The 14,845-nt window shown below is 42.9% G+C and overlaps 1 protein-coding gene across 2 annotated transcripts in view; it reads left to right on the top strand.

Annotated features, from left to right (window-relative positions):
* SULF2 (sulfatase 2) overlaps window positions 1–14,845 on the top strand; it is a 136,139-nt gene that overhangs the window by 86,906 nt on the left and 34,388 nt on the right. For both annotated transcript variants that reach the window (XM_051976527.1, XM_051976528.1), the window contains exon 5: window positions 4,434–4,603. In XM_051976527.1, coding sequence (XP_051832487.1) covers window positions 4,434–4,603 — 170 coding nt within the window. The remainder of the gene's footprint in view (window positions 1–4,433; window positions 4,604–14,845) is intronic.

Genomic DNA, 14,845 nt, shown 5'->3' with positions numbered 1-14,845 from the left:
CTAATAGTATGTAAGCAGCAAATCCTTTTTATACAAAGGGAACATTATTTTGTAACAATAATAACTTCTACCTCAGTATTACATTAAAACTGACAAATCCCACTCATTCCTCCCAGCCCTGTGGAGATATAAGGTACCTGGTGCTAGCATCCCCATTTCACAGATGAAAATACTGATTTTAATAGATTTAAGGATTAAACTCACGTAGAACCAGGATGCAGAGCCAGGTCTCTGCGGACTCTGGGTCCACCATTCTTTGTCCTGCAGTAAGATGCCTGATCTAACTCTTGTCTCTCTGAATAAAGATAAGCATTGAGCTCTTCTTTTTGTTTCCCTTTGCACATAGTAGGTCCTCCTTCCATACTTAAATGAGTGTGAATTAACTAAAATCAGGACAAGATATTCTTGAACCAGAGTAGAAGAATTTATCACACACAGAAACCCCCTCCCAAACATCAGTCCTAAGACCATTTTGAACAGAGACCCTCTCTGCTTTTTCTCCTGGCAAATAAAAGCCCCCTTGCCACACCCTTTGTGGAGCTCAGCCCCTCGGCTTGTTCATCACGGACTGCTTGACTTGGATGGCAGATTCCTTCCCTCCCCTGGGAATTCACCTGCCTGCACCATTGTGCAAGCTTCATTCCTCACCGCCCACATTACATCGGCTGCCGTTGTCCAAGTCTCATCAATCTGGACCTTTCCCTAATTACCAAAGCGGCCCTAGGCTGGCACCTTGCAGACAGCTAACGATCCTGCCGATAATGAGCCTCAGAGTCAGTGGGTAAACCTGTCTGTAACCGAGGAAACATCCCTCGCTGCTATGCAAAGTGAGATGAGGGTTGGGGTAGGGTGGGTAAGGCTGTCTCGGAGAGCTTCCCGCCACCAAAAGTGAAAATGCAATTCAGGGTCTCCCTGCCTCTAACACAAAGGATTATGGGATCCCAAATGATATTTGAAATTAAGCTCAGAAGCCATCTGGAAATATAGAATTATGGGGGGTGCGTAACTGAATGTGGGGATCATGAAATTACAATTTATTATCAGTAAATGTTTGATTTGAATACCTATTTCACATAAATCCATGGCTGTGTAAAAATTTGTTGGGCAAAAAGGGGTCATAAGTAGAAGTTTAAGAAGCCATAATCTAGTCCAACCTTCTCACTTGACAGATGAGGAAACTGAGGCTAATGAGAAATTGATTGTGTCTTCAGCAGTTCTACCTTGCTTTGGGGAGATATATCTCCAGGAATTCCAGAGAAACACTCAAATAGTCCTTCATTTTCACAATAGGATTCTGCGTCACATTTCTACAGTAATTAGAGTTTACCCAGATTTCTCCCTGAGCCTCAGCATCCACATCTGTAATATGGGAATAATAATACTCCACTTACCTCACAGGTCTTTGGGAATATTCATCTCTCCTTTTGTCATAATCACATAAGTGATTATCATCTCCTTCTTAAGAATGAGGAAATTAGGGGCAGCTAGTTGGTGTAGTAGATAGAGCACCAGCCCTGAAGTCAGAAAGACCTGAGTTCAAATGTGACCTCAGACTCTTAACACTTTGGCTGTGTGATCCTGGGCAAGTCACTTAACCCCAATGTCTCAGAAAAAAAAAGAATGAAAAAATTAGTTTAGAGAAAGATATTTCGCCACAGATGGCAGAATGGGACTCATTCCCCATCCCAAAGAGTTTTTTTTTTTTTTTATTAAAGCTTTTTATTTTCAAAACATATGCTTGGATAATTTTTCAATATTAACCCTTGCAAAACCTTGTGTTCCAGTTTTCCTTCTCCTTTTCCCTCCCTCCTCTAGATGGCAAGTAATTCAATATATGTTAAATATGGTGGAAATATATGCTAAATCCAATATATGCATACATATTTATACAATTATTTTGCTGCACAAGAAAAATCAAATCTAAAAGGAAAAAGAAGAGAAAATAAAATGCCAGCAAAAAACAACAACAAAATGAAAATGTTATGTGGTGATCCACACTCAGTCTCCATAGTCCTTTTGCTGTATGTAGATGGCTCTCTTCTTCACAATTTCATTGGAACTGGTCTAAGTCATTTTATTGTTGGAAAGAGTCACGTCCATCAGAATACATCCTCATACAGTATCATTGTTGAGGTATATAATGATCTCCTGGTTCTGCTCTTTTCACTTAGCATCAGTTCATGTAAGTCTCGCCAGTCCTCTCTGTATTCATCCTGCTGGTCATTCCTTACAGAACAATAATATTCCATAATGTTCATATACCACAATTTACTCAACCATTCTCCAATTGATGGACATCCATTCATTTTCCAGTTTCTAGCCACTACAAACAGGGCTGCCACAAACATTCTTGCACATACAGGTTCCTTTCCCTTCTTTAAAATCTCTTTGGGATATAAGCCCAGTAGTTTAACACTGCTGGATTGAAGGGGATGCACAGTTTGATAACTTATCCCAGAATTCATGCTCCAAATTAATCTTATTTACTTGTTTCTTTTTGTGATTCAGTAGAGACAGCAAAACGGCCCAGGGCCTGGTCCTGTGCTAAGCACTCACTTTCCTTCGAGTTAATATGTGATTCTTAGGATTTAGAGGAGGAACAGAATTTACAGATCACATAGTCCAAACCCTCATTTCACAGTTGGGGAAACTGAGGCTTTGAAAGGAGATAGATCTTGATAATGTTACAAGAATCATAAAGAGGAGAGCTGAGATTCCAACCCAGCTCCTTTTCCCCTCCACCCTGACTCCTCGCCTGTTCTCCCAAAGCCTTATCTGACACCCCCCCCTCCCAGGAACAATCTCCCCTTCCTCTGCATTCTGTGATTCTCTCTTTCTTGGAATCTCCATCTCTGTATTCGGCTCGTAGCAACAGTCCCCTTTCCACCGTAGAAGCCGCCATGTGCCCGGAATAGCATGGCTGCCATTTCTAATCACAGCATTGCTTGGCTTAATTGTTTTCCTGAATCTCCCTCTTTCTGTCCCTGGCACTTAGTCACATCAGCCCAGTTCTGAGCTCTTCCCTCGCTTTGTGGGGGCCTCCTGACAGCGGTGGCAGAGGAAGCCGCTGCCAATACAGGGAGCCATTGCTACCCCCCCGATTACCATTCGGATTGAATGGGAATTGATCCACTGGTTGTTGAAACATCAGCTTATCTCTCCCTCCAGCCCTTCATTCCTAGGCAGCTGGATCCTCCACTGGAGCATGAAGCAGGTTTTCCATCACGCCTTTCAGAAGCCTTTGAGTTTTGTGTCACATTTCTCACACGTCAAGAAAGAAGAAAATCCCTTTTATAAAACCCTGAGGCTAAGAAGGTCACCTTTCCATCCCCCTGCCTCCGGCCTGCGGCACAGAAATGGCCAGTTACCCTGTGTTCTTACAAAATTTAAGAACAGGAGCGGCTGCAACATCCTAAGATAATAGCCCCTTCTGCTGTCCCATCCCAGATCTCCCACTTATCTTCTTCCCTTCTCTCCTGTGAAGAGGCTAGCAGAGATTAAGAACTGCATGGGATCTCAGATGTAGTTCCTCTAAGATCTAGTTCTTAGTTCTAGTTCAACTGTGTCATTTTACAGATGAGGAAACTGAGACCCAGAAAGTAAAATGCCCAAGGTCACATCACTAGTGAATGTCTGAGACCAGATTCAAAATCTCGTCTAACTCCAAGTCCAGCACTCTCCAGTTCCCCAGTGCCATGGTGTGGTATGGGATTAGTTCAAGAAACTGAAAAAAACAGGGGAAGAAGGAAGGAAACAGCATTTATTAAGTGCCTACTGGGTACAATGCACTGTGCTGAGAGCTTTTATCTTAGCTCTGGGCTAAGCTCTGTGATGTAGGTTCTGTTATTATCCCCTTTTAATAGTTGAGGAAATTGAGGTAAGTAGAGGCTAGGATTCCCGGGGTTACAAAGCTAAGTGTCTGAGGCCGGATTTGCATTCAGCCCAATACTCTATATATTGTGCCACCAGTCTGGTGAGGGGAAAGACACTTATAAGTGCATTTGGGTCTTGTGGAGTGGGATTTGGAGAGGCAGATTTCACTTCAGTCTAAGGACAACTCTCCAAACCACTGGAGCCATCCCAAAGTGGAGTGGGCTATCTTAGGAGGTGGAGAGTTCCTCCTCCTTGGAGATTTCCAGTGAGAGCTTTGTGGTCACTTGCGGGTTGTTGTGGAAAGAGTTCCTCCTCCGGTACAAATCGGACTCAATTCCCCTTTGGGGGCCCTTCCAACTCTGAGGCTCCTTTGCCCCCCAGGGCCTCTGTTGTTTGGAGTACCCCCCCAACATTTTCTGTTTTTCTTTTCTTTTTTTCTTGGAGGGTCCCACAGTCCAGAGTTGAACCCGGCTCCAGGGCCGGTGCTCTGACCACTGCCCCCCACATGGCCCCGTTTATTTTTCTTCACTTTCCCCTAACCCTGCTCTGTCTCCCCTCAGGATTACCTCACGGATCTGATCACCAACGACAGCGTGAGCTTCTTCCGCACCTCCAAGAAGATGTACCCCCACAGGCCGGTCCTGATGGTCATCAGCCACGCTGCTCCCCACGGCCCCGAGGACTCGGCCCCCCAGTACTCTCAGCTCTTCCCCAACGCCTCGCAGCACATGTAGGTCAATCTCCCCTTGAGCCGCCCGGGCGGTCGGTGCCCTGGTCCCCCTGGGAAGCCAGCGTGTTGTGGGTTTGGGGTTGTTGTTGTTTTTTTAGAAACGTGCACCATTTGCTTAACTGATTGAGAGTGGCAAGGACAGGGCAATTTGGAGATGGCATGAATATTCAGGCAGTTTAATTTTCATTAAAATCAGAATATATTTCCCCTTTCTGTAATTGCTTTTAGATGAAGCTGAGAGCAGTGTTGAGCTGATAAGTGCTGCGTGTTAACCTCCTGATCCCCTGGTCTTTGGGGAGGAGTGGGGAGCTGCATTTGATAGAGGAAGAGAAATCAGTCCCCAGAGCAGACGCAGTCCCGTCCCGCTGCCTCCACACACTGGGCCAAGTCTCCCACACTCACTGTCCATCCCTGCCCTGCTCCCGGGACGGGCCCTAGCAAATCCTGACCCAGTCGCAGTCAGGGGTCCAGACTCAGCAGGCTTCCTTCAGGATCACGCCGGCAGCTCCCATTTCTGTAGCGCTAGAAAGGCGACGTTTAATCTAGAACAGCTCCATGAGGCAGGAAATAATGCTTAAGGTCAGCAAGTGTCGATGCCAGGATTCGAATCCAGGTCTCCTGGCTCAAAGCCAGCCGTTCTTCCCACCCCGCTGTGCTATCTGTGCTGTAGGAAGCCAAGAAAGCATGTGCTCATCCCGTGGCTGTCTCTGCTGCTTCCAAGAGGGTGCTGTTCTCGCCCCAAAGCAGCCCGCTATTTCATGTTTAAATTGTTTGACATCTCCTGCTCATTTATTTCCCCTTTGAAATGAAAATTACAGAAATTCAAAATGAGCAGCGCCTGATATTACTTACACGTACAATCAACCTTCGCCTTATTAGGAGTGTATTTGGAAGGCGCTCTTATCTCTAAGGTATAATCATCTGCAAAACAAAATAAAAATCCTACGGCAGGGCCAGAGTCAGAGGTGGGGAGGAGGGAGCGGGAAGGACCTGACCGCCTACATCTTCTTTAGCATCCCTCGCCTGCCTGCAGCAGCGTCACAGGTGCTCGGGATGCTGACCGTGACGGGGGCTGGAAGTGCTCCTCCCAGCCGAGCCGGCCGATGTTTATGCACCAGCTGGCTACAGGGCACTGTGCTGCCGAGGGCTGGGGCGGAAGTGAAACGAGACAGATCATCACTCCACAGCAGAGCTGGAGCCCGGCACCCCGATTTTATAGCTGGGGATTCCGAACGAAGGGAACAATTATTTAAGCACCCACTGTGTACCGCGTGCCACTGTGCTTGGAACTTTATTAGCTTATCTTATATTCCCAACAACCCTGGGACGTAGATGCAGTTATCCCCATTTTGCAGTTAAGGAAACTGAGGCAACAGTCAGGTAGGCTTACATTACTAAGGGCCTTGAACATCAGACTAAGAAGTTTGATCTTTATTCCGGAGGCAATGGAGAGCCACTGAATAGTGATGAGCAGAAGAGATATGATTAGATCTCTACTCTAGAAAGATTAGTCTGACAGTAAAGAGTGACTTGGAAAGAATGGAGGGAGAGAACATTATTAGTACAGGCATGGGGTAATGAGGATCTGGGGCAAGGAAAAGTCAGCGGGATTAGAATGAAGACTCAGATGTGAAAAGGTGTCCATGTGGCAAAATTAACAGGCAGTGACTCTCCTTGTCATTCACCCGCTTCAACTTCCCCTTGAAACGTACCTGGAATAGAGAAGGACAGTAATATTTTATAGTGAAAACAGTTGGAGACAGGAGCTGGATTCAACTTCTGCTTATGTCATTTAATTCTATCAAATTTAGCAAATCCCTTGATCTTCCTAGGCCTCTATTTTCTCATCTACAAAATGGAAAGATGGGACTAAATGATCTCTGAAGTCCCTTCTATCTCTAAATCCTGCATTCACTGAGTTTCCTTAGGTCCCAGCTTCTTCAGCTGTGGCTTAGGATCTTATATAGAGTCTTGTTAATGTGTGTGGGGGGGTGAAATTATGATTTCTTATCAGTTAAATATATGATTTGCAAACCTATTTTATATATCTATATACCTGGGGTCCCATAAAAATTTCTCAGGCAAAAAGGGGTTGTGTGGAAAAAGTTTAAGAAGCCTGCCTGAGACCACCATTCTCATTTTTAATTTTTTTTTTGGTGAGGCAAATCGGGTTACATGACAAGTCATGTAACTGGGATCACCCAGCTCGGAAATATTAAGTGTCTGAGGTTGAATTTGAACTCAGTTCTTTCTGACCCCCAAGTCCAGCTTCTATTCACTTCACCACCTAGTTGGATGAATACCCAGACAACCATCCAAGGGTGCCTTGCTTGGCACTTGGGAAACTCATCAGGCAGTGAGTCCTTGTTCTTTGTTCGAAAGACTCTTCCTTCAAGTCCCTCTAACTTCCAGACCAAGCTTGTCTTTCAGATCTTCATCGCATACCCATTGTAGATAGGATGACAAAATCTGAAAAGGAACCCTTTCATTTCCATGTCTTTTTCCTCTTTCTTCTGGCAAGGAGGGAAAGAGGAAGAGGAAGGGAGGGAAGGATAAGGAAGAGGGAAAAAGAGGTGGAGAGGGACACAGAAATAGAGACAGAGGGAGAGACAGACAAACAAAGGCAGATAGAAATGGGGAGAGGGAGAGGCAAACAATGACATAGACAGACAGATTCAGAGATAGAGACAGAGATAGACAGAAATAAGGCAGAAAGGAAGAGAGAAAAGAGGAAAAGGAAGGGACAGAGGGAATGGAAGAAAAAAAGCAACACAAAGAAAGAGACAAACACAGAGAGAGATTCAGAAATACAGACAGACAAGAGGGAGACAACAGAGAGGGAGAGACAGAGAGACAGACAGCAAGACAGATTCAGAGGCAGAAAGAGATTTAGAGAGAGACAAACAGAGAAAGACAAACAGAAACACAGAGACAGAAAGAGAGAGAGGGAAAAGAGAAAGAGAAGAAGAGAGAAAAAGAGAGAGCCAGAGAAAGAGACAGACAGAAAGAGAGATAGAGATTCAGAGATAGAGACAGAGACAGATGAGAGAAACAAACAGATTCAGAGACAGAGAGATTGATTCAGAGATACAGAGAGAGAGAGAGAGAGAGAGAGAGAGAGAGAGAGAGAGAGAGAGAGAAGGCAGAAAGGAGGAGAGGGAAGAGAGAATGAGGAAGAGGAGGGAAAGAGAAAGAGACAGACAGAGGCAGACCCCCAGACAGAGATGGGGCTCCATTAGAGCCGCAGCCCATGACTCTTCCCTTTCCTCTGAACTTAAAAGATTTCCCCGCGTGTGGGGAGGGCTGGGACCCTGGGGAAGTTCTTTGCCCCTCGGATGGGCCGATAAGCCAGGAGTGTGCTGGCACGAGAGGCTGTTTGCAAAGGGAGCCCATGGCTAAGGCTGGCTTTCGGGCAGGAGTCTGCCATGCCCCGAGAAGTCACAAAGTCCAGGAGTCTGCCCAGTGGGTGATTCATCGTGGGCATTCCATAGCAACAGTTTCCATACCCGTCAGCGCGTTCAGAGCTGTAATGTGATTATTCCGACCACGAGAACGTTCTGATATTCAAGAGGCTATTAAGGTATCAGAGAAGAAAGGAAGGCCTTTTTTCCCTTTGAGCAAGGCCGTGCCCCCTCCCCTCCTTCGCCCCCCTCCCCCGGCCTCCCGTGTCTGCTCAGGGTTGGCTTTGAAAAGCCTTCCTCCCCCGTCTTGCTATTTTCTTATTAACTGAGGTGTGTGGGAGACCCCGGAAGAGGGTTTCTGCAGGAGAAGCTTTTCCTCCGTGGGTCAGAGAAAAACTGATACAACAGAAGGAGCCCAAATGTGGACTCAGGGGACCAGGGGGCGAGTCCCACTTTTGTTAGCTATGACTACAAATGGGTCACTTTTTCCCATCTGAGCCTCATTTCCCCGTCTGTAAAATGAAGAAGCCGAAAGCAGGATTTTGCAGGGGGCTGGCCCTGCATTTGTGTCTGAAGTCATAGACTCTGGATTCAAATCTCCCCTCAGATGCATCCTGCTTGTGTGATGCTGGGAAAGACACTTCATGTCCTTGAGCCTCAGTTCCCTCGTCTATTAAATAAAGGGCTTGGGTTTGAGTTGCCTCTGAGATTCCCTTGCTGCTCTAAGTGTTATGGCGCCACGATCCCTCAGAGTAAGAATCCCTCTTTCCTATGACATTAAAAAAAAATCTCTATGACATTTTAAGCACCTTTCCTTCATCACCACAATTATGTGGTAAATGGGCAGGATAAGTGTAACCTCAGATTTACAGATGAGGAAACTGAGGATCCAAGAAATGAAGAGACTTTACCCGAAGTGTGTGAGCTAGGCCCCGACTCCAGCCAAATCCAGCTTTCCTTCCACTGTGCAAATGGACTGTCTCCAGTTCCACAACAGTATGGTATTCAGTCAGTTCAAGAATAGAAAGTTTAGGGGGAAAGAGGGAAGGAAACAAGCATTTATTAAGTGCCTACTATGTACCAAATAATTTTAGTGGTATTTTGAAAATTCTTAGACCTGGCCAGTAGCATCCAGAGCTTACTCACTGGGCACTAAGCCACTAAGACATAAACATAGAATAATGTGAGATTGTAAAAAAAAAAAAGTAAGGTACAAAATAAAAGACTGGCAAATATCAAGGAAAAGAGGGATTTCTTCAGATGATGTTGTTACATCATTTTTCAGTCATGTATGCCTTTTCACGACCCCATTTAGGGTTTTCTTAGCAAAGATATTAGACTGAATTTGCCATTTCCTTCTCCAGTTCACTTTACAGATGAGGAAACTGAGGCAAGTAGGATTAAGTGACTGGCCCAGGGTCATACAGCTGGAAAGTGTTTGAGGCCAGATTTGAACTCAGGCTTTTTGACACCAGGCTTGGAGCTGTACCACCTAGCTACTGTTTCTTCGGGGATTAGGAGCAGATGAAAGGCACTCTAAGGGAATCAGGATAGGCACGTGACCCTGGGAAAGTTCCTCAGCCTCAGTTTCCTAGTCAGTAAAATGAGAATAGAGGATCTTACCTCCCAGGGTTGTTATGAGAATTAAATGAAATAATATTTGGAAAGAAATTTTTGGAAAGAAATTTTCAAGCCTTAAAGCACTATGTAAATGCCATATCATCATCATCATTATTGTTATTACTATTATTATTGAAGCTTGGGTTGGATTTTAACAGGTATTGATGGAAATTGCGGGGAATTACATTATAAGAGCTGTGCTTTCAGGAGATAGTAAGTTCAAGATGAATTAGAGTGGGAAGGGATTGGGGAAAATGTGTTGGTAACTTCAACAACCATTTATTAAATACCTGCTGTGTGCTTGGCATTGAGGGAAATTTAGAAATAAATAACACAGGCTCCCACTCTGGTGGGAAGGCTTAATAAATGCTTGTTGATCGATTGTCCAACATGTACACAAATACCTATAATACAAAAGGATTTGAAAGTGATTAAGGGAGGTGTAAACAAAGCTCTGTGGTCCAATTCCGATTTGCATTGCCTGGCCCTTGGGGTTATTGTAAAAGCTCATCAGCCAGGCTAACATAAAAATCATGCTAATAACTTATGTTTATAGTAACATGACGAGGCTTACCAAGCAAGCACTTTCTTCACAGCAACCCCTAAGGGAGGTCACTTATGTGAGATGAGCTCCCATTTTTAGGTGAGGAAACTGAGACAAATAGGGCAAAGTGACATCAGCAAGCACTGAGTGTGCAGGTCCTGAATGGTCTAAGGATGCAACAGAAGGAAGAGTCAGCTACAAGGGTCAGTAGGGACAGGGCTCAAGAGCAATTGGCAAACTGGGTCGGTTTTAAGTATGCCATGATCTGCAAAATCCTAAGATTCAGAACTGGAAAGGACCTTGATGGGGAATCCTGTCCCACCCTCAGATTTTACAGTAAGAGAAACTGAGGCCCAGGGAGTGAACAAGACTTGTTTATGATAATGCAATTAATAAGTGGAAGATCTGGAGATCTTTTAACTCCTAATTCAGACCCCTTTCTCTTAACTCACAGCGGCTTCTCTCAGTACAACTTTGGATTTAGATCTTGTAGAACAATTTTTTGGGTGTCTTAATAATGTATTAAGTAAGCCAGGCACTGTCCTAACTGATAGCCAAACAAAGACCAAAATATGGCCCTTGCCCCCCGGAGGCTGCATTCTAACATGCAGTGTAAAAATCTAGGAACATATGAGATCTCTGCAGTCAAACCTGAAGCACCAGGGGAGCAGGAAAGGTCTTTTATTTTAAAGGAAACTAGACCCACCCATGGGGTCCTAGATCGTGTGCATCAAAGTGGGACCCTGAGAGCCACAGCCATCACTTTTCTCAGTGGACCATGCGAGCATCTCCTGGCATCAGCCTCTGAACAATAATCTCCATGGAGATGTAGAATATATCTTTCTTCTCCCCTCCCACCCTCACCTCATTCCCCTGACATCCAACCTATCCTTTAGTACCCCCTACAAGGACCCTCTTTCTACATGACAAGTATCTCTGTCATCTCTCTGGTCTCAGAATACTTTGTGCTTCTTGCATCCACTCTGAGCAGCTGTTAATTTTGTGAGAATGTGAAGCAAACTTATGTTATTAGATGGTCTTTATGAAGTGCCGTGATCTCCCCAAATTTATCCATTGCTGGGCAACTTCTGTTAATGAACAAACTTTCACACACTTAACTAGATAAGTCCACGACGATAGACATAAAATCTGTCACTGGATCTTGTTGGAGAAACAAAACATTTATTTTAAAAAACCTTATCCTGTGTCAAGCAGGGTGCTAAGTGCTAGGAATACAAAGAAAGGCAAAAACCTTGGTTCACATTCTGATGGGGGAGATGATGGGCAAAAAATTGGCTCTGCATGATATATAGAGTACAAATGTAAGGCAATCTCAGAGAAGGGAATGGGAAGGATAGTGACAGGAAAGATCAGCTAAGGTGGGGTCTGAGCTGAGTCTTAGAAGGAAGAAAAGAAGGAGCACTGCCCACCTGTGAGGAACAGCTAGTGAAATGGTAAAGCAAATTGTAAGCCTGCAAAGATAGGAAGAGGCCATTAAGAAGGACCAGAAAAGGCTTCTTTTGGAGGGGGAGAGTTTAGCTGAGACTCGATGGAAGCTGGAGAAACCAGGAAGCTGGTGATGATGGAGAAGAGCAGCCCAGACATAGAGAATGGTCATGAAAATGCTCAAAGCCAGCAGATGGATCATCTGGTGTGGGAACAGCTGAGTCCAGTATCTTTGAATTGCCGAGTCCCTGGGGGTGAATAAAGTATAAGAAGACTGAGAATGTAAGAAGAAGCCATGCCATGAAGGGCTTCAAAAGACAGAGAATTTTCTTTTCTTTTTTTTTTTTTTTTTAAAGCTTTTTATTTTCAAAACATGTGCATAGGTAGTTAATCAACATTCACCCTTGCAAAACCTTGTGTTCCAAATTTTTTTCTTCCTCCCTTCCCCACCCCCTCCCCCAGATGGCAAATAATCTAGTATATGTTAACCATGTACAATTCTTCTATACATATTTCCACATATTTTCTTGCACAAGAAAAATCAGATCAAAAAGGAAAAAATGAAAAAGAAAACAAAATACAAGCAAACAACAACAAAAAAAGTGAAAATACTATGTTGTGATCCACACTCAGTTCCCACAGCCCTCTCTCTGAGTGCAGATGGCTCTCCTCATCACGAGATCATTGGAACTGGTTTGAATCATCTCGTTGTTGGAAAGAGTCACATGCATCAGACTTAATTATTGTATTATCTTGCTCTTGCTGTATACAGTGATCTCCTGGTTCTGCTCATTTCACTCAACATCAGTTCATGCAAGTCTCTCCAGGCCTCTCTGAAATCATCCAGAGAATTTTCTATTTGATCCTGAAGATGCTGATTTTATTGCATAGGGAAGTGGCAAAGTCAGACCTGCACTTTAGGAATATCAACTTGATAGCTAAGGGAAAGATAGATTGGAAGGGAAGGCGAAAGAGGGAAGGACCAAGCATTTAGTAAACAGCTACTGTGTACCAAACATGTGAAAAGTGTTTTATTAATATTTCATTTGATCCCTGCAACAACTCTAGGAGATAGGGGGTTTTATTATCCTTATTGTCCTCATTTTATAAGCAGATAAGCTTAAATGACTTGTCATAAAGCTAGTCGGTGTTTAAAGTCACATTTCAAGGTGGATCTTCCTGACTAAGTGCTCTATTTAATGAGCAATCTAGCTGCCACAGAGGAGATGAGTCAAGGAGACTAATCAGCAGACTCCTGCAGTAGCCCAAGCATTGTGTGATGAGGAGGGAAGGTCCTGAATGTCTTTAATCACCAAATAGAGCGTTTTGTTTTTAATCTGGAGGTAACGGGGAGCCAGTGAAGTTTATTGAGAGGGAAGTGATGTAGTCAGTCCTGTTAGCAGAGTGCTGGGACAGGTGTAGGAGCATTCAGTGTTTGTTGAATATTGAATGATTGGTCGATACCACTTGCTAAGCTAGGAGCTATTTCACTTTAGGATACAGAGAATAATACTGGACATACGATGAATATAATGGGAAGATTTGGGGATCACCAGATCCAGACTATGACCTTAGCGACCTAATTTTAACAAGTCTCCTGTGAGCCTTGACTTTCTCATATATAAAATGATGGGTTGGTCTCTAGCAGGGATTCTATACCTGAGGTCTGTAAAATGTAGGGTTGGATTCAAAGATCTTCAAGGTCATTGTTTTTATTTTTATTTTTTCCTAGTTAAACATGCATATTAACTTTTTAAATACACATTTTTTTCCTGGTTATACATGTATACTAACTTTTTAGATACAGATTTCTTTATGAATCATGTTGAGAGAGAAAAATCAGAACAAAAAGGAAAAAACCACAGGAGAGGAAAAAAAACTTTTTTTTCCTGTTATATATGTATCTTAAGTTTTAAAATACACAGTTCTTTATGAATCATGTTGAGAATGAAAAATTAGAACAAAAGGGAAAAAACCATAGGAGAGAAAAAAAAACAGAAAAAAAGAAGTGAACATAGCATGTGTTGATTTACATTCAGTTTCTATAGTTCTCTTTCTCGATGCAGATGGTGTTTTCTATCCAAAGTTTATTGGGATTCTCTACTGAGTCTGTATACTAAAGAGACCATAAAAGAAGGAAAAGAATCCACATGTGCAAAAATGTTTATAGCAGCTTTTTTTATAGTGGCAAGAAACTGGAAACTGAGTGGATGCCCATCAGTTGGAGAATGGCTGAATAAGTCATGGTATATGAACATAATGGAATATTATTATTCTGTAAGAAATGATGAGGTTGATTTCAGAAAATTCTGAAAAGACTTACATGAACTGATGCTGAATAAAGTGAGCAGAGCCAAGAGAACATTGTACACAGTAACAAGATTATGTGATGATCAAATATGATGGACTTGGCTCTTTCTAACAATGCAATTCCAAAAGACTTGTAATGGAAAGTGCCATTCACATCCTGAGAAAGATCTATGGAGCCTGAATGTGGATCAAAATATAGTATTTTCACCTTTAAAAAAAGTTTATTCAATCATTGAGAACCATGTCTTTCATAGTTGATCATCAATAATCTTGCTATTACTGTATACACTGTATTCCTAGTTCTACATCGCAAAACCTTGTGTTCCAAATTGCTCACTTCACTCAACATCAGTTCATGCAAGTCTCTCCAGGCCTCTCTGTTTACTGGGATTCTCTACTGAGTTTGTATACCAAAGAAACCATAAAAGAAGGAAAAGAATCCACATGTGCAAAGATTCTTTTCCTTCTTTTCACAGAAGCTGGGATTTGGGGGATAATTAAATATTATATTACTATAGTCATTAATTACTGTGTCATGTTTGTCTAATCTATTCCTCTGGTTTAACATTCTGTTTCTTAGCCAGTGCCAAATACTTGTAATGACTGCTAATTTTTAATATAGTTATACATCTGGTATTGCTAGGCTTTGTATTTTTTTTTTCATTAATTCCCTTGATCTTGACCTTTTGTTCTTCCAGATAAATTTTGTTATTATTTTTTCTAGCTGTGTGAAATATTTTTTGGCAGTTTAATTGATATAGCATTGAATAAGTAGACCAATTTTGGTAGAATTGTCATTTTTATTATATTGGCTCAGCCTACTCATGAGCAATTGATATTTTTCCAGTTGTTTAGCTCTGACTTTATTTATGTGAGAAGTGTTTTGTAATTGTATTCATATAGTTTGTCTTGTCAGATAGA

This window comes from Antechinus flavipes, chromosome 2 (assembly GCF_016432865.1).
Source record: "Antechinus flavipes isolate AdamAnt ecotype Samford, QLD, Australia chromosome 2, AdamAnt_v2, whole genome shotgun sequence".
In the NCBI taxonomy this organism is placed as follows: Eukaryota; Metazoa; Chordata; class Mammalia; order Dasyuromorphia; family Dasyuridae; genus Antechinus; species Antechinus flavipes.
This window is presented reverse-complemented; position numbering and strand designations above follow the sequence as displayed.